Source organism: Carassius auratus, unplaced genomic scaffold, assembly GCF_003368295.1.
Source record: "Carassius auratus strain Wakin unplaced genomic scaffold, ASM336829v1 scaf_tig00015445, whole genome shotgun sequence".
In the NCBI taxonomy this organism is placed as follows: domain Eukaryota; kingdom Metazoa; phylum Chordata; class Actinopteri; order Cypriniformes; family Cyprinidae; genus Carassius; species Carassius auratus.
In genome coordinates, this window is record NW_020524592.1 from 50,001 (window position 1) to 69,845 (window position 19,845).

The 19,845-nt window shown below is 38.8% G+C and overlaps 2 protein-coding genes across 3 annotated transcripts in view; both read left to right on the forward strand.

Annotated features, from left to right (window-relative positions):
• The window catches only part of LOC113074844 (L-fucose kinase-like), an 11,202-nt gene extending 3,669 nt beyond the window's left edge, over positions 1–7,533 (forward strand). Inside the window, exons 10-23 of the mRNA XM_026247578.1 lie at positions 615–721; positions 803–904; positions 1,389–1,562; positions 2,003–2,076; positions 2,241–2,599; positions 2,675–2,891; positions 2,977–3,143; positions 4,026–4,253; positions 4,398–4,541; positions 5,583–5,702; positions 5,859–6,046; positions 6,123–6,222; positions 6,295–6,518; positions 6,732–7,533. Coding sequence (XP_026103363.1) covers positions 615–721; positions 803–904; positions 1,389–1,562; positions 2,003–2,076; positions 2,241–2,599; positions 2,675–2,891; positions 2,977–3,143; positions 4,026–4,253; positions 4,398–4,541; positions 5,583–5,702; positions 5,859–6,046; positions 6,123–6,222; positions 6,295–6,518; positions 6,732–6,833 — 2,306 coding nt within the window. The 3' untranslated portion in view covers positions 6,834–7,533. The remainder of the gene's footprint in view (positions 1–614; positions 722–802; positions 905–1,388; positions 1,563–2,002; positions 2,077–2,240; positions 2,600–2,674; positions 2,892–2,976; positions 3,144–4,025; positions 4,254–4,397; positions 4,542–5,582; positions 5,703–5,858; positions 6,047–6,122; positions 6,223–6,294; positions 6,519–6,731) is intronic.
• Positions 7,534–9,266: 1,733 nt separating this feature from the next.
• The window catches only part of LOC113074845 (GTPase IMAP family member 8-like), a 57,758-nt gene continuing 47,179 nt past the window's right edge, over positions 9,267–19,845 (forward strand). For both annotated transcript variants that reach the window (XM_026247580.1, XM_026247581.1), the window contains exons 1-2: positions 9,267–9,994; positions 18,220–18,924. In XM_026247580.1, the coding sequence (XP_026103365.1) occupies positions 9,985–9,994; positions 18,220–18,924 (715 nt within the window). In that variant the 5' untranslated portion in view covers positions 9,267–9,984. The remainder of the gene's footprint in view (positions 9,995–18,219; positions 18,925–19,845) is intronic.

Genomic DNA, 19,845 nt, shown 5'->3' on the forward strand with positions numbered 1-19,845 from the left:
TAGTTACCACACTCAATGTATTTTTTTTCCAACACGTCCCATAATTTTTAAAACATTAGCTTAGCTTTTCTACGTTTACCATAAAGTGACAAATCAACCATTTGGTTGAGCACGTTTTTGAAAAATTATTGAAAACATACTAAAGTTTTTTCATGGCACCAAGTAAAATAATTTTGTAAAGTTAGGGCTCTTACAGTGTAATATGTCAAAAAAATATGCTTACCTTGCAAAATTTCACCAAAAACAGTTTACATGGCAGGAGTGATTTCTTTCTCTCTGACATCCATCAAAGAAGAAGTGTTGTGACAAATGCTGTTGATTTTTTTTGGCTTAACATACCTCTACCAGATGGTAGAGATGGCTCAATCAGCTTGAATTAAGTTAGGTACTCCTCTCAATAAAATATAGTGACTCAAAATGTGCTCAACCATTTGGTCGAGCGGCAGTTAAAGGGTTAATAATATATTTTATGCTGCATTATGTAGTTAAATGTAGGCTACATGGGTTTTCCATGCATACTGTAAATATGTATACTTTCCTCAGTATGCATACTGTGTATTATTGCAGAAGTAGAGTAGTGTGTTATTCTGAACGTCGTCTTTGTCTGTTTCCAGTGTACATTCCTGAGGGTTACTATGAATATTTGACTCAATCGGGTCGAGAACATGTCATTCGTCTGTCAGAAGCTGGAACTGAGACAATGATTCTCTCTCATATTCAGGTAGGAAATGTTGTGAACATCTCTAGGATTTTTTTAAATAAACATTTTTAAACTTTTTGCAATACCATTTCTTCTTTAAAGGATGTGAAGTCTGTGGCAGAAGGCAGCAGGGTGATTAATAGCATCCTGGAAGGAGATGTTCGTGTATTAGCAGGAGCTGTTGTGCAGCACTGCCACCTGCAGGTCTGGAAGGTTTAACTTAATCTATGTCTATGAACTATTTAAAGATATGAAATCAAAGCTGACACAAATTGTTTCTCACTTAATATGATGTTTTTATAAAACATAACATTAATGACATGAAATCTGTTGTAAATATTATTTTTTTTCCATATTTATACAGATTTCCATTTCCATCCTGAAAAGTATGACCCACATGCACTGTCATTGTATAAAACAAAATTATTATTATTATTATTATTGATGTCTAAATGTATGGTTTTAATTGTACAGTGCCAGTCATACTGTTAAAATAGTAATATATTTTATTTTATTATTTTTTAAAAATAATTTAAGTAATAAAATATTTAGAAAAATTATGATGATTTATTATAATTAATTATTATCTTTTTTTAATGGGGGGTGGGCAGTTTTCCTTCTTTTTTGTTCTAAGCTGATCACATGCCAGAATAATACAGTTATCAAAATGTGCCAATGTCATTTGCAGGGTCCAGTCCAGGTGCATTCTGGGTGCCTGCTGTCAGGGCTTGATTTGACCTCATCATCCTGCGTCCAGCGACTACCCCTGTCCAGTGACATCATCATTCAGGGTCACCGAGTGATGCTGGGAGAGTTAAAGTTAACAGTGTTCACAGCATTCGGAGCTCATGACAATTTAGAGGTGAGTTTAGAGCCTGTTGCTTACATTAAATTTTTTTGATAATATTGAGAACAATATAAATAAGAAAACGTATGCTAATATTACAAATCTTATTATAGAGAGTGTTGGGGGTAATGCATTACCAGTAGGGCGAGTTTTCATAATCAGATAACTTTTCACAAATAACTTTTAAAATACTTATACATTACTTTTTAATATACATGAAAATATCTGAGTTACTTTTTTAAATAATAATGCTAGTTACTTTTTCCCATTTATTGTCTGACAGCTGTCCCTAAAATAACTTATTGCTTTACATAAAAGTAACTAAGTAATGTAATTAGTTTTTAAGGAGTAACACAATATTGTAATGCATTACTATGTTATTTTAGTTATTTACTTTAAGTTTAGTTAAAGTTACTTTCCCCAACACTGATTAAACACTATTTATCTTCACCCAGGTCTCCACTGATGATGTCACTGCATCATTCCTTAATCAAAAATGGAGTGATTTTTATAGTCGGACTGGAATACAGTAAGAAATGTCTACTTTCATACCTCACAAAGTCAGACTTTTGACTAAAGGTTTGTTCTATTTTTAAGATTAATGTAGCCAAAAACTACCTAGTTATACAGGAAGGTGCCTAAGTGACTTCAGATTTAATTTTGAAATGTAACATATGTATGTGTGTGTGAAAGGCCTCAGTACCTTTGGGGACCTGAGAGGACTGAGCCATGCTGTCTGCTGGACGCCCGATTGTTCCCAGTGTTCATGCCACATTCAGGACCCGTTGGACTCGAGGGTGTTTGTTGGCTCCTGGGCGGCGCTGGTGCTCTGGACAGCTGGAGGGAAGCCTGGAGACTCTCGCTAAGAGATATTCTCATCCTGACAGACCAGCAGAGAGAGCTGCGGTGGAGAGAGGAGCTGTTCTTCAGTGTGGGCCGAAGGAGAGCCGTGGACACTCTGCAGGGCCACATGAATCTCAGTCTGCAGCCGTTCTTCAGAGCAGCAGCTCTGGCCGGCCAGCAGGAGGAGCTACTGCAGGTGCTGGACTCAGGTGAGGAGCAGAGGCTGAACGGTGGTTGGCATATGTTGACTTTTGAGGGTACTGAAGGTTTGCCTGTTTTCTCAGTGGCTGCAGGCAGCAGTGGTGATCTGGGAGTAGCGGCTCGTTGTCTCGCCTGTATCGCTGATGTTCTCGGCTGTCTGGCTGGTGAGGGTAAAGGCGGTTTGCGCAGTGGACCAGCAGCGAATCCATCATGGGCTCCTGCTTTTAAGCTCCTAGAAGAGGGACACTTACCTGCAGGTGTCCAAGAACTGGCCAATCAAAGAAAGCACTGGCTCAACAGGTCAGAATAAAAAATTATAATAATAATGCATAAATTTGAGAGTTGTAAACTGAGAATTTTTGATTTTGTCATTGCTTTCTAAAAGACCAGATTTGTTGGTGAGAGCCGCCAGACATTATGAGGGGGCGGGACAGATACTGCTGCGGAAGGCAGTGATGTCAGCGCGTGAGTTTGTGTTCATTGGTCAAGGAGAAATGCCGCCCATGGGTGAGTGGCAGGAAGTGGAGTGTCCTGCTCGACTGGATCTGTCAGGTTAGAACAGCTTTCTTTATTTCAGCTGATCAGAGAGTTCTGTGTTTATGTTTGACAGTGATGTGGGACATTTGGAGTTGAACTGAATGTGCTTTTTAAAAAAAAAGCATGTTCAGTCTTTAAACAGAATGCAGAAATCCAATTTCATAATTGCTCTAAAGGGGCAGTTAAGGCATTTAGAAAAGTTACAAAAGATTTCTATTTCAATTCCGTAATGTGAATTGAATTAATTTGTAATTAGTAATTTGAACTTTCTATTCATCAAAAAATCCTGAATACAAATGCATCAGTTTCCACAAAACTATCAGGCAGCATTATTGTTTTTAACATTGATGATAAGACATTTATTGTGCATCAAATCAGCATATTAGGATGATTTCTGAAGGGTCACGTGAGTAATGATGCTGAAAAGTCAACTTTGCATCACAGCAATAAGTTACATTTAATATATATATATATATATATATATATATATATATATATATATATATATATATATATATATATATATTCTGAATTGTATTAATATTGATGTTCATATTTATTTTATTTATGGTAATATTTATTATCTAACATGTTTTCTGTATGTTTTATTGTATTTTAATCAAATTAATAATTAATGCTGAGCATAAGAGACTTCTTTCAAAAGAATCAAAACCTCTTAATTACCCTAAACTTTTAGTTTTATCAGTAGTGCAGATGGCTGCTTTTACTTCATATGTTTCGTTCTGTTTAATAAATTATCTTTTGTTGACTAAAATTGAAGCTTTATTTTCCAGAATGCTTTTCCTATATTGAATTTCTTTTGAAATGCAGTAAATTTATCTTCAAGTAAAATTGAACTCTGAAGTATTTAGGTTTTCTTGTCTTTGAAATCATCAGGTGGCTGGAGTGACACTCCTCCTATAGCGTTTGAACATGGAGGACTGGTGGTCAATGTGGCCATCAAGGTGGATGGAAAACGGCCGATTGGAGCTCGAGTTCGGCGTGTTCCAGAGCCTCGTCTGCTGTTGGTCAGTAGCAGTGGTGAACCGGCCTGCAGCATCTCCACAGAAACACTCTGTGAGGATCTTACTGACCTGGAAGACTATTACCAACCTCACGCTCCGGGTGAGAGACAAGTGTAGACATATGCTGTTGATCTGACAGTCTGAAACTACAGTGCACAACACATTTTTGTTCTTGAGAATGGTTTGATGTTAAACATAAATGTACAAATATCTCTAAATATTATAATTTGTGTTTCTGTTGTAGGTGCTCTGCTAAAAGCCGTGTGCGTGTGCAGTGAGCTGGTGTGTGTGTCGTCTCCTGTCTCTCTGAAAGAGCAGTTGTTACAGCGCTGGGGTGGAGGACTGGAGATCCACAGCTGGTCTTCACTGCCACATGGTTCTGGTCTCGGTGCGTAAAACACTTTTGAGTAACTTCACTTTTTAAATGTACAGGATTTTGGATTACCACACAAGACGTCAGAAGACAGAACTGTAATGTAGTGGCATCTGGATAATGTATTAATTAAATATTTACCAATATTTTAATAGATTGTTGCATCCTGAATATATAATATATAGGGCCGGGACTTTAACGCGTTAATTGAGATTAATTAATTACACAAAAAATAACGCGTTAACTAAGATTAATTAATTATAGAAAAAAAAATCCCGCATTTTTAATAACTTATTTTTGCACCGCATAACGTTTCTCACTGGAAGAGTTTTGGCGGACCGATTATACTGGAGCACCAACTAGCGTTCGCATATCACCGCAGCACATCCGAGTCTCAAGTATCACCTCAACGCAAAACATATAGCAGCTAGCGTGGACTTTACACTTTATGTTGAACTATGTATTATTTTGTTGGTGCAACAGTTTATGTTGAACTCTTTATTGTTTTGGCCAAGGTTATTGAGAGTTGGACTTAGTATGTTATGGCCTCTGAAGCAACAGAGAGATGTTTTCTAATAGTCAGTGTTTCCAATGTTCTGAATGTAATTGACAGTACTGTGTTTTACTTAAAAAAACACTTTACAGAAGGTTCCAGCACCTATAAGCTTCCTGAATTTCTGAAATGTACTTTTTCTAAATTGTTTCTAAATATGCTATTGCTACACTTCATGGCAAAAATTGCACTGGTCTGCTAGACTTGGTTGAACAAAAATAAACAGTATTTTGTTGCTTAAGCTTATGTATTCAGTCATTATTCAATGGTATACTATAAATCCATGTGAAAAAAAATTACTTCTCACTGTTCTCAGGTCAAATATTTATCTGCGATTTAAAATGCGATTAATTTCGATTAATTAATTACAAAACCTCTAATTAATTAGATTAATTTTTTTAATCGAGTCCCGGCCCTAATAATATATATATATATATATATATATGTATATATGTATATGTATGTGTATGTGTGTGTGTGTGTGTGTGTGTTTGTGTTTCTAGGCACCAGCAGTATCCTGGCAGGTGCAGCTCTTGCAGCAGTGTACAGATGCACAGGACGGAGCTATGACACAAACTCTCTCATTCATGATGTGCTTTACCTGGAGCAGATACTCACCACCGGTATGAGAGATTCTTTTATTCCTATACTGGGACACATCACATCCTTTCTAGAGTAATATAGAGTTTTACTGGGCTGTGAAGCTTAACCAAACAGGAGTTCATTTTTTTAATAAGCTGAATTTAAAGGCATTTTGTATTTTTGTTGCTGTGTTTCAGGTGGAGGATGGCAGGACCAGGTGGGTGGGCTGTTTGGAGGAGTGAAACTGGCCCGATCTGCAGCTCAGTTGCCGCTGAGAGTGGAAGTAGAACAGCTGTCTCTGACTCAAGACTTCCTGTCAGTCCTGCAGCAGCATCTTCTTCTGGTTTACACTGGAAAGACACGTTTAGCACGGAACCTGCTGCAGGTACGAGCGGCTGATGGTGACGCTCAGACTTCATGAACACTGTGTTGTGTTTTACTGGATCACTGTGTGTGTGCAGGACGTGGTGCGGAGCTGGTATGCGCGTTTACCCTCCATCGTACAGAATGCAGAGCAGCTGGTGACCAATGCAGAGGAGTGTGCTGAAGCCTGCAGAGACGGTGAGAGACACACACTCATTAATAAGAGATTTCCATTAACTCCTTTTATTTGATTCTCTCTCTCTCTCTCAGGATCTCTCCTCAGACTGGGGGAGTGTATGAACACATACTGGCAGCAGAAGAAGCTGATGGCTCCAGGCTGTGAGCCGGCGGCCGTGAGATCCATGATGAACGCACTTCAGCCGCTGAGTTTAGGACAGAGTCTGGCCGGAGCAGGAGGAGGAGGATTCCTGTTCTTACTCACCCGTGAGTCGCAGCAGAGGGATGCAGTGAGAGAGATTCTCACCAACATACAGGTAAGTCAGAGAAACTGGTTCAACCACTGCACAATGACAATGTGTTTAACCCTTTCCAAACTGTAGAAGCTGGTTTCTGAAAGGCCTGTGTGTTTAGTGTCCTAAAACTAATGACCTAACTTTTAATTTAACCACTTGTAAAAACAGAAAAACACAAATGGTTCAAGTAAAATATATTTAATGAATGTTGTTGGTTGCTGTTGTGTTTGACAGGGCACTGGTTCATTCAGTGTTCATTCAGTGGAGCTGGATATGGACGGGATTTCAATCATTCAAAAGAGCTCTGAACATCCTGAATTACAGCAGATGACATAAATCTGAGTGCCTTGAAAATAATGTTAAAAATTGGTATTGCTTCTGTAAATGTATCATTAATTAGTGTTTGCCTTTCATATGTTTTAACTTTTCAATTCCTGAAGCATTATTTTAAATATATAAAAATACTTGAAAATGACAACACAGTTTCTTTCCTTTTTACTGAATTTAATTAACTATTATTTTAAGAAAGTGGTAAACGTTGTATTCTGACCTTTTGGATTTTATACTTGTTTATTGGCTGTATAAAAAAACTGGTTCTCGAGACTTCCTTGGTCAACTTAGTGTTTTCGGTGTTCTGAAATATTGGGTTTCTGAGATTTTCGGTGACGCTGGGCGGAGCATACGTGAATATTCATGAGTTTCCTGTTTTGCGTTAAAGCGACTCTGAAAATATTAGTAAGTTTTCACTGGATCACAAAAACTGTTCAACAAGGTAGTTTAATTACGTTTCAGCTTCGAATGAAGATAAGCAATCGTAGAATATAATTGGTCGTTTGTGCACTAAATGTTATTAATTGTTTGCTGTTTTAAATGTTTACTCAACGATTACAGCCACTTATTTGCCAGAGGCAGCCCATCGTTAGAACACGCTACAAGTAAATATTTAATCATATTCCTCTGTTTTGCTATTAAAAGCATGTAATTTGATAAGTATGTCATTGGAAGTTGTGTATTATATGGTGGAACAAACTTTTTTTTTCTTAAAAAAATTTCCAAATGGAGTGCATGACAGCGTACAGTTCACATGGAGAAGCTATTTGTTTGTAATTAATGTATCTGTTACAAATCAGCAGAGTTGGATACTTGCACTTCTGCCCATTATTTTTTTCCTAGTTTGTGGAAGCTTCTTTTTCTCAAGCTATATATGAGGCCACTAATGCACACATACATGAAGACATGGGTAAACGTCATCAGAATTAACTTTTGTTTTTTTAATCTGATGCAGGGGATGGCGGATGATGACCAACGGAGTGTGTACTTTAGTGTAATAATTAAACAAATCATATCCAAAATAAAAAAAAATTTAATAGCCAACTATTTGATACAAATGTTGTATTATTTAACAAGTTTTAAAGTTTTACTACATTTTGTTCCTGAAATCCACACTTTTGAAATCAAGATAAATCAAAGGCAATCAAACCAAGCTCAGCCTAATAAAACAAGTTTCATGGGTAAAGGGTTGCTTATTCTGCAGTGGGTATAAACAAACTGGACCCACTGATTTGGAGGCATGTTTCATCTACCAGCATTTAGACTGATTTATTTGAGTTTGTTCATGGTGTTTAAATCTGTTTGCCATTTGTTGTTCATATAGGAATTATACTTTAATAATGTATTTAATAATTTACTTAAAACAGAACTCCTATAACATGTGCTTGCTTGTGTTGATCAGGAGGCCTATTCCTAAACACATATACAAGTAAACCCTTCAGCAGTTTTTTTTAAACATGTATTTTATATTTATGCAGGTATGTAGTAAATGTCATTTATGTAATGCCTTCACCACATCTGTTATAAAACTTTTTTTTAACACAAAATCAGTTGAAGTCTTTATTCAGCAAAAGCAATCTACTTTCATCTTTGAAATGAAAATATAAAAATTACAGTATGTTTTTATTTAGCCATTAGTTTTTAAACTACAAAACATTTTAATTGTTATAAGTTTGTAGAAAATAAGCAAAACATTGTTAAAGTACTACAAGGTTGTTGATTTCAAAACTTTTTTTTTTAGTCAAATTTGAGTGAAAATTGTTTTTAAATGCAGTATATGATTAAAGACAAAAAAATAAAGTGTATAAAGACATTTTTTAATTTATTTTAATTATATAGTGCATTTTATCTACTTAATTTCTAATTTTTTGGGAAAATAAATAAAAAAATACAGAGATTGAGTATGTTTATATTCCAGTTCATGTGTGCATTAAAAAAACACCCAGCTTTCACTTTGGTTATTAATAATTTGTTTTGAATGATTGAGCAAACGATTAGGAATGACACAGAATAATCATCATACATTTTATTATGGCACAACAGATACATTTTGGCAAATTTATTAAACGACACATTTTATGTCAAATAAGAATATTATAAAACTGCTTCATTGTAGGCTCATTTGGAGCATAGCCTAGTTCAGGTAAATCATTACGAAAATCACTAACCATGACACAATCTATAAAGTATTTTGCATATCATGAATAGTATTAAAATAACAATAAACTAAGCATAACGTAATTCTACGCTAAAACATAACGTTTTGAAAATAGTTTATGTTTCAGTGACAACGTACTAATATTTTCAGAGTCGCTTTAACGCCAAACAGGAAATTCATGAATATTAATGTATGCTCTGCCCAGCGTCACCGAAAATCTCAGAAACCCAATATTTCACAACACCGGTCAAAGTAAACTGAAAGTAAAGCATCGGCGGGACTTATAAGTCAAAAATGGTGTGTTCAAGTCATGTTGGATACATCGTATTTACGAGTTAAACGCCCATGAACGCCACCACAAAGTCGAGTGGGAAACTCGGAATTTTCTTTAAGCTTAGAGTTTACGAGTTGGGGGCGTCATGATCGATGGATGCGACGTCTGTAATTGAGGGTAATTGTTTAGTTGAAATTGATAAACAGGATTGCAATATAACGATAACTTTTTATGCGATACAGATTAAGTGGCTAAATAAATTATTTTTTTTTAAATCAAAAACGCAAAAAACACCTGATGCAAATAGTTTTCTCTTCATTTTTATAAGCGGAGTTAACAAACCCTGTTGTATTTTCTTGTAATTTATTTAAAAAAAGGTAACTTACTCCGCCATCTTGTGCCGACTAAACTGACTTAAACGCACCCGATATCGTAATCACGACTTGTCAACTCGTATACGAACTTCTCAGGAGGACTTGAACGCAGAAGTAATGTAATGCCGCGTTGCAGTGTTTATCCAAGTGGTACACGTTGAAAAACATTTTTGGACAATGTAACTTCCAATAAAATTAATAATCTAGCTACAATTTCTTGCGCTCAGGAAGTTTGACGTGACTTGCCTGGAGGTACAAAGTCGTTAGTCGTTATTTGAAATCGTGACTTGTGGGCTTAAAAACCTGCCTTGAACGCAGCAGAACTTACTGTGAAACTTCAACTGAAGTAAAATGGACTTCGGTAAGCATTCATCCATTCTCTTGAAAAGGGGGTTCTGGGGTATGCTCCCCTGTAAGATTGTATTATTATTATATTTTTAATTTAAATGCATAGCCTAAATCTGGTGCATTTTTGAGAGCAGAATCAAGTGACCTAGATTAATGAAAAAAATGTCCTATTGTAAACAATTTTGTGCTCTAGTAGCAATTTATTGGTTGCATTGATGTGAATGTGATGGTAGGGTACAATTTTCACAATATCAATTCATATAAAAGCTACAAATGCTATTCTGTCAAAAGCAGGGAGTGCTTTTCTCCTCGCCTTTTGTTGTTTGATGATCATTAAAGCTGCAGTCGGTAACTTGACGCTCTAGCGGTTAATAAACAGAACTGCTTGCGTCTTGCGGAAGAACATTGTAGCCGGATCTACTTCTCTCTGTTTATGTCTATGAAGAATCACAAAGGTACTGGGTTACTCCGCTGCGGTACCCCCGAAGCAATCTAAAATAGTCTGACTATAAACACTTTTAGATGTTCCCTAGTGATTCAGGACAGGCTAAAAACACGGTTTGGAAAATGGATTCATGGTGTACTCCCTTATTATATACATTTTGTAAATTTTGAACACATAAAAAAGTTACGGACCGCAGCTCTGATTGGTTGTTTTCTTACCGGGAGCGGTCCCAAACTGCAAATGGCAATAGGACCACTGGGAGGAGCCAGAGGAGCTTGATATTTTTTCACAGATTATCTGTCTCATATTCTACTGTCAGTACATAATGACAGGTTTGATCAAATATGTAAAAAATATATTTTTACAAAAGTTACCTACTGCAGCTTTAAAGCCGACACTTAACTCAAGAGACGACATGAGAGGGTTCATGAGAACTAGAAGAGGCAAGTTTTCTTTTTCAGGGAGTCTGTTTCAAAACAGTAATAATTTTTTTTTTAATGAGCGTTTTATTTTCGAACTGTACAAGACATTCATTTTGTCTGATGCTCTGCAACGAATCATAGTTAAATGTTTTTTATGGACCAATGGAGGGTCTTTTTTGTTCGTGATTAAGTACATTTAAATTAATTAAAATATATATTCTGTCCAATCCGAGGACCCTGCACTCGTGGGCCCCTAGGCTGCAGCCTAAGCAAGCCTTTGCGTTAATTCGCGCCAATCAAATATCAATAACAATAACACTCAGAACAACATAAATTACAGCACAGAACACTGCACAATTAAACAGTTAAAAGCCAGAGAAGAAAAGATGGGTTTTGAGTTTGGCTGTAACTCAAAGTGTAGAGGCAGTTCTAATAAAAACCGGATGGTTGTTCCAGACTTTCGGAGCAGCAACAGCAAAGGCTCGGTCACCTCTTGATTTCAATTTATCTTGAGGAATGTTCAATAGTCTCTGGTTGGAAGACCTAAGACACCATCCAGGATTGTGAGCAGATAATAAATCAGGCAGATATACAGGAATTAACCCATTCAGAGCAGCAGCAGTACTTTAGGGTGCTTTCAGACTAGCACTTTTGGTGCGCACCCGGGTTCGATTGACGTCAGAGTTTGGTTTGTTTGGATGATTTGAAAGCTGTCTTCCTAATTCGGGTGCGCACCCGCAAACTGTACCTGGGTCTGGGGTAGGGTTCGCTGCTGATGTGAATGCAATCGTACTAAATCGCGGAAGTGAACTGCTATTAATGACTTATTATTTGATGAAAATGTGTGTTTTTTGTGTGTGTATTTCACTCACTTTCCTGATGAGCGTGACTGACGCTCTGCAAGTAGAGAGCTGCTTATATATCACTTTGGATTTGGGACTTTAGTCTTTGCAACTTTACAGATCTTCTTTATGCATTAAGAGCTTGTAACACTCCAAAGAGAAAGGAAAATGTTTAATTGCATCATATGACACCTTTTAAAGTAACCCTCATTCAGAGAGGGACTTTATTCGCATTGAGTAAACAAACACCAAGAAACAACAACCGCCAGTGACTCTTAGGCTTTATTGGATCTGTGTGTTAAACTGTACTTATTTAATGTACATGGATTATAATTAGTGGTGGGCATAGATCATTTTTTTAAAATCTGGATTAACCTCACTGTGATCTTGAAATTAATCTAGATTAAAATGGCTCATTCAAATTCTGCCAAAGGCATTCAGAATATGTGTGTTACCCAAATAAAATTGACAAACTCTCAAAGTCTTTGAGAAGGGGTCTATAGGTGGTGCATTAGAAAAGAGGCTCATCTCCTGTTTCCAAAATGCATCACAAAGTGCTTGAAAAAGCTGTAAACTAATTCCACATTGCACAAGGTGCAAACAACATTACGCCTGTTTCACACCAATGTTTACGTTTTTTTCAAGTTTGTAGGTGTCAAGGTACAGAAACCAAAAAATTAAATAGCACTGGATAGTCTTCAATGTAAAAATGAAATATACAATCAAACCTACATTTATTCAGACACCTTCAACATTTCTCACATTATTACAGTTTTGCTATATATATAAAAAATTATATCTGGTGTCTGAATAATTTTTGGTTTGACTGTTAAAACTACAAAATTTTCTATATATTTGACATATTTTGTATGTATTTGTAGGCACAAGAGCAAAAATAAGCAAATTTGATGTTCAATTGTTTTGAGACGCGTTTCTCTTCGCAGAAGAGACCTCGGTTCAGTGTCGCTGTCCGTGATACATGGCTCTCGATCCCTCTCGTGGGCACCGAACACCAGTAACCAGCTACTCCTTTCAGCTTTTCCGCGTCATGTGTTTGGATGCTTTAATGTTTAAATCGACAAACGGTAATGCGTAAAAACATGTGAAAAAGATGTCGATAATGGCCCACCACTAAATATAATACAAACTTGCATCTGTTGGGGCAAAATTAAATCAACCATCATCAGCATAAGAGACAGGCTCACTCTCAGTTATAATTAAAAAGAAAGATTTTATTCTTTGCAAAGAAGTTCAGACAGTCGTACAGTAAGTTTCTGCAGAGTGCGACCGAGAAAAGAGGGCAGTGCTCCACCTTATATCCCTCTTCACATTCACATTTGAATGATAATTTTGCCACTGTTTTTGTTTGAACATGTTACACATATCTAATCATTTCTGTAATAAATTTTAATTTTAATTTTGCAACTTATAAAGCTTTAAATGTAGTATTCATTTTACATATTAAAACTAGTGTATGAAATGGCAAATTAAAATTATGTAATTTAATTTTCATTTTGCACCAAACGGTGCACAAATGTATTGGAAAATGTAAATGTGAATACAGAAATGCATTGGCATTTTACATATTGCATTGTCATTTTGCATATTGCATTCCAAATTGAATATTGCTACCTGTGGCGAGTGGGGCGGGGCCGAGAGGCGTGGGAACGAGGGGTGGGGCGCAGGTGCAGCTCATCTTCAATCACTACACCTGGCCTCACTCCTCGTTCCCATGCCTCTCGGCCCCGCCCCACTCGCCACATACCCCCATCGCCCCTCGCAGGCCGGGGGGTACCCTCGAGACTGCGCTCTACTGGAGCTCGCCCGTCCCCGGCAACTCGCTCCAGCCCACCGCCTCGAGTGTCCATGGCGGCACATACCTCGCCAGCTCGAGGGCACTGCTGATTCACCACAGCGGCGAGGGATCTTCAGCAGCGCGTCCCTCCTTCTCCCGGGCTTCGGCACCACTGTAACGATAAAATCTCCATACTCATCAGGAAGAAGGAGGCGGGAACCGGCGCACAACCAAAACAATTTAAAAGTCAAAAAATAAATACAAAACAGCTCACCAGCCCCTCGCGGACGACTGGTGCGCACAAATAAAAAGCAAAAACTCTCTCGTCCTTCACGGTCGTCGCTCCAGTTTTATATCCTTCCATCTCCTACGTGGGACTCGATACCGGCGGTGGGGCGCAGGTGCAGCTCATCTTCAATCACTACACCTGGCCTCACTCCTCGTTCCCACGCCTCTCGGCCCCGCCCCACTACCCATATGCTTCCATACATAAATGGTGGTCTACCAAAGAGAATTTTGAAAGGGCTCAGGTTTACTCTGGATCGCTTTCTCATTCTCATGTACATGAGAACGAACGGGAGCACCTTAACCCATGTGAGTCCAGTTTCCTCACAACACTTAGCCAATTTGTTTTTTATTGCCCCTACACAAAATGTGTTCCATTATCTGAACTGATTTTTTCGTGGGATTCCGCATCTCGGGACTATTTCTGTCATCAGAGCCTTTGTTATTGCTGCTCCATTCTGTTTGGTTGTTGGGAAGGCCTCTACCCATTTGGACCACATGTCCACAAATACCAAACAATTTTTCTTCCCTTCACATGGGGACAGTTGAAATCCCTTTGCAGATATTCAAAAGACTCTGTTGGGACATGCCAAATATCTCACGGGCATCGGCGACTCGTTGGTGATTCTCTCAGATCGCGTCTTTGCTCATTCACACTGCGTTATTGTCACTCACGTGAACGAGCTCAGATTTGCCTGTGATTTCGGGTATTTGTTGGCGATTTCTCAAAACCTGTCGGCGTTTTGTTTTCATGGCTTGCAGCTCGACCACAGGATAGTGTGGATAGGGAAGTGGTGAATGTTTAGAAACTCTAAACACCCATCGCTGTCAGGTTCAAAGGTTCCAAACTCCTTCTTAGGGCTTCATTGTAATCGCTAGTGTTACAATATCCTTGTGTCATAAATATTTGTCATGCAATGATTGTCTCTTTCCCTTTTGTCAATGGGTAACACAACTCGCTCCCCCTCAGTTTAATGCTTGCACTCTGACATAAACGCTCCCAGACTCTCACTATGTTTTACCACCTCCCCTATCTCCCTCCAGTCCATAGCATAAACACAGCTCTTCACAAAAAACCCTAATCTGCGCCATGACTGTCCCTTGGACTTGGAGAGTGATAAGTGAGGCACAGAAAACTGAAGTTGTTTTTCTGTCCGACTAACCGAACCTGCACACATTTTCTGTCCAAAACATTCTCAAAACTCAAAGTTTCTCCTTTTTCTCCCTCAAACCAGTCTTTTTCATACTGGTCATCTCGTTTCACAACAACATGTGACGTGCAGTGCAATTTGTCAGGCAACATCATTTCTCTGTCAAATGGTTTTGTTCGATTTTTAGTCAGTTCACATATCATTTCGGCCCAATCAGAATTTCTGATGTGCCATTCATATGCCCATTTTGGTTCTGCTTGCAGACAGCAAAACTGCTCTCTCTCGGCCACTCGGACACCCCCAGAGTCTGCAATCAGTGTCAAATTTTGTTTGCACAATAAATCTCTCTCCATCAAAGGCACGGGACAAGCTGGAGTGTAAATAAGAGCATGTCTCAGCACCTCACCCCCTTCTGTTTCACAATTCAGAGGCACTATGAATCTTTTACAAATTATGTGCCCTGATGCAGAAATTGACTCATTCATTTCGCCTATGAATTGTGGTTGGCATTGCAAGTCACATGGTCATATAGTTGATCTTGAAGCCCCAGAATCAGCTAAAACACAATCAATATCCCCTCTACTAGCATAGGATATTTAGGCATTTTCATAAAGGCTTCACTTTTATACATTGTCGTACACTTATCAGGATGTTCATCAACAGAATCAGACATACACAAAGGAAAGAAAGCTTTTTCTTCATTGCAGAGAGCAGAAAGTACATCAGTGTATGTGTGTGTGTGTGTGTGTGTGTGTGTGTGGTTAGAAATTTTCACTTCCCTGACTTGTGGCTGTTGGCTGCTCACCCTGGACCCCTCCTCTCTGCTCTACTTCTCCCTCGCTTCAGTCTGCTTCTTGATTTTGCTGGTCCTCCGGACAGCCCCTTGCTCAATGTCCATCCTTTTTGCACAGTCTGCATCTGTTACACTTGAATGTATGTTCTTTAGTCTCGCAGATTCAACAACCCCATCTTTCAGATTTTCTTTCAGTTTCATTCGGATATCTTCCTCCTCCTCTTTTCCATCTTCCCCCTTTTGTTTGCTGGTTTTGCTGCACAGAATAGCCCCCAGGCTTCGACACGGCTACTAACGCCAGCTGCCACTCTTTGTCAGTCTTGGCTTTAACTCTTTCCTCCTTCACTGTCTGCATCTCCTCTGCATGCAAAGCGTGTGCTAAAACAGCAGATAGCCGTCCGCTTTTCCATTCAATGTAGCTGGTCTTTACTGTTTGTTCGATCTCGGGTCTCAGTCCATTCAAAAACCAGCTCCGCATGTGACACTCCCATGTGCCAGGCTGATCTCCTCACTCATCAGGTTCAACTAACCCGCTGTGTTTGTTGTAATAGTCCTGAACAGACTCATCTCTGCTCTGGCAGCAGTTGCCAATTTTCGCTGTTCCACACGCGCTGGAAATGCTGCTTTTATACATTTAGCCAGCTCTTCAACAGCTTTGTGGTAGTCTGCATTATCATGATGTGTCCATTTGCAGTGTTCTCTCCGACAGTCTTCTTTCTGCAGCTTTCCACTCACTTTATGCCAGCTCGTAGCCCCCAGTTTCAATGCCAGCAGCCTTCTCAGTTCGTGCACGGTAGGGCTGAATTCTTGGCAGAAGGTGACTAATTTAGAAGAAAATTGATCACCTGCTTCATCAGGGCTCGGCAAGTGAGCCATCGCTTCTTTCATGTCAGTCACAGTCCCCAGGCTCTAAAGACCATAATAGGCCCGTCAGGACCTGAAACTTCAATCATTGGAACTGTTATACTCACATTTTCTTCTTTCACTTTTTGTTTTGTTTTTCTTTTTCTTTTCTTTGTCGGGGTTGCTCTGCGCACTATTTCCTCTTCCGTTTCTTCTTTGGGGGTTTCAGGAATAATTTCTGGATCTTCCTCTGATTCTTGTCTCCATTCTGGTTCTGGCCACGGCGCTGTTGGTCTTTTCGGTGGAGAGCAGTCAAGGTCAGGGTCCATTTTCATGGCTTGCAGCTCGACCACGGGAAAGTGTGGATAAGGTGGTGGTGCATGTTAAGAAACAAAAACATCAAAGCGGTTAGTAGGTCTATGTGAGGTATTTGCATTTTCTTCACATTCTTCAACTTTCTTTTCCTCTTTTCTACCTGCTAATTCTTTCTGCATCACTCTTTTTTTCTCTCCTATCTGCTTCCTCTATCCAATAATTCACAGTTTGCTCACATTTCTCACACGTTTCACACAACATCCTTTTTGTCTCTCGCTTCCCTCTTCTACTGATTCCTACTAATTTCCTGATGACTTTTCTAAGCTTGAGAGGCAGAGCGCTCCCTGCGCTCAAACTAACCCACACAGTCTCACTTCCCCTCTTAGAAATGTGTTAACCGCTTGCGTGGGATCTCAACTTATTGCTTGGAAATATCTGGATCGTCTCGATCTCAATTTCTAACTCAATTTCCGTTCACGTCAGTTGCCGCACTTTCAATTCCCCCCTAGAAATTTAGGGGGTATTATCACAACCCCATTCCCCCGGAATCTTGATTGTGTTTCCCACAGAGAAGGACCCACCGCTATGGTTAGTCCCTTTCTAATTTTAATTCCAATTCTTATTTCTAAAAAACCCAAAATTTAGAATATCATGAACTGTCACTTAACCGAGAGTTCCGTTACCACCCAGGTTCTTTTTTGATTCCAGTGGTGTCCACTCCGGGCCTCGGCGGTCGGTCCCTCTCTCCCTCAAACCTAATCGGGGTTAGGGCTGAACTTCTATTGTCCAGGATGAACGGTCACCGTCCGCTCACAGGTCCAGAAGACACATCCAAGGAATCCCACGTTCTGACACCAAATTGTTGGGGCAAAATTAAATCAACTCTAATCAGCATAAGAGACAGGCTCACTCTCAGTTATTATTCAAAAGAAATCTTTTATTCTTTGCAAAGAAGGTCAGACAGTCGTACAGAAACACAAGTTTCTGCAGAGTGCGACTAGGACAAGGGGCAGTCCTCCACCTTATATCCCTTTCCTCAAGGTCTCAACAGCTGTACACCTGCTTGCCATTACTCTTAGGCCCTAAACCCATCTCATGGTGTCCACACAGCAATTCTAAGAAAACACATGCATATATAGGCATACAGAAACAATGTTAATGAATTTTTCCACCACACATCTCACCATCACATCAGTGACCTGATCACCTTTTTTGCACTAGTGACTGTACATTATACCTTATTATTTTATTAATTTTAGACTTGATTAAATGTATATTGAACAGAAATGTACAATTGCTCATTACAATATATTCTTGCATAAGTGTTTTTTTCTCTGTTTGTTACAGGTGATGCTAAACATCTCTCAGATCTGAGGATTGTGTTAATGGGGCATAAACTTGTTGGGAAGAGTTCAACAGGAAACAGCATCCTGGGCAGAGAGGTGTTTGACTTGAAGAGATCTGCTCAGTTTGTGAGAAGACATGGAGAAGTAGCAGACAGACACATCACTGTCATTGAAGCTCCAGGATGGTGGAGTAATTACTCTGTAGAGAAGAGTCCTGAGTTACTGAAACAGGAGATTGTGCTCAGTGTGTCTCTGTGTCCTCCAGGACCACATGCTGTACTACTGATCATACGTGTGGGTGATAGATTTAAAGAGACTGAGAGAAAAGCAGTGCAGGGTCATCTGGATCTTCTGGGTGAGAGAGTCTGGAGTCACACTATAGTGCTGTTCACTCATGGAGACTCTCTGTTAGACACATCTATAGAGCAGCACATTGAGAGTGAAGGACAGGATCTCCAGTGGCTGCTGGACAAATGTGGGAACAGATATCATGTTCTCAACAATCAGAACAGGAGTGACCACACTCAGATCAAGGAGCTGCTGGAGAAGATTGAGGAGACAGTGGCACAAAACCACAGCGACCATTTTGAAATAGACAGAAAGATTTTACAGGAGATGAAAGAGAGAAGAAGAGCAGAGAAAGAGAGAGCAGAAGAAAAAATTAAGATCATGAAAAAACAGAAAGATGTCATCAGATCACAAATGAGTGAGTAAACAGTTTTCTTATTCTGCTTTGTTTTTCTCCTGTTCTGTCTGTTTTCATTTGGACAATGGACGTTATTGAGAGACTTAAAGAATCTAAAGATATGATGAAACCACTATCAGTTTCCAGTTTTGTTGGATCAGTGTAAAAATGAATGTCATGTTTCCTGATATTAGCAAATGTTGCTGATGTTTCTAGTGTTTCTTATTCAAGAATAAGTAAACACTGTGCTTAGCATTTAATATTAATTATTTTTATGTCAGACATACAGGCTTGGTGTCATGTTTGGGTTCTGAAAACCCTGTCAGAATAATTTTGAGATAATGATTGTCCCTGACTTATTTTATTTTGTATAAATGAATTTTACAGTCAATCCATCTCAAATGGTCTAACGCAGGTAGATTTATCATTTGCAATTTTTCTATTGTGTGAGCGCTTTATATATATATATATATATATATATATGACAGCTAAAGTTGGGCCAAAACTGGGCAGTGAATACCAGCAAATCTACAACAGAACGATTGAACAAAAGAAGAAGAAAGAATCAAGGGGTCCAGAGCTCATCCTGACTGTAATGCTGTGGTGAGAGCTGTGAAGAAGCAAATACCCACAAACCCCAATAAACTGGAGCAGTGTTGTAAAGAAGAGTGGTCCAAACTTCCTCCAGATGATGTGATAGATTGATAAAGTCTTACAGAAAATGAATGCTTCAAGTTATTGTTGCCATACTGTCTAAACTCTGGCCACCCCTAGGACGATTTGCAGTGGGTACTATTAATTTAAATGCAGAATGTAAATAGTTTACAATAGTTTACAATAGTTTACAATTGTCACAATAGTTTAAAAAGTGAAAAAAAATTATAGCAAAAATTAAATAAAAATGATTAAAGGTTGCCGCGCCCCAGAGTAGCTGCCCTTCCC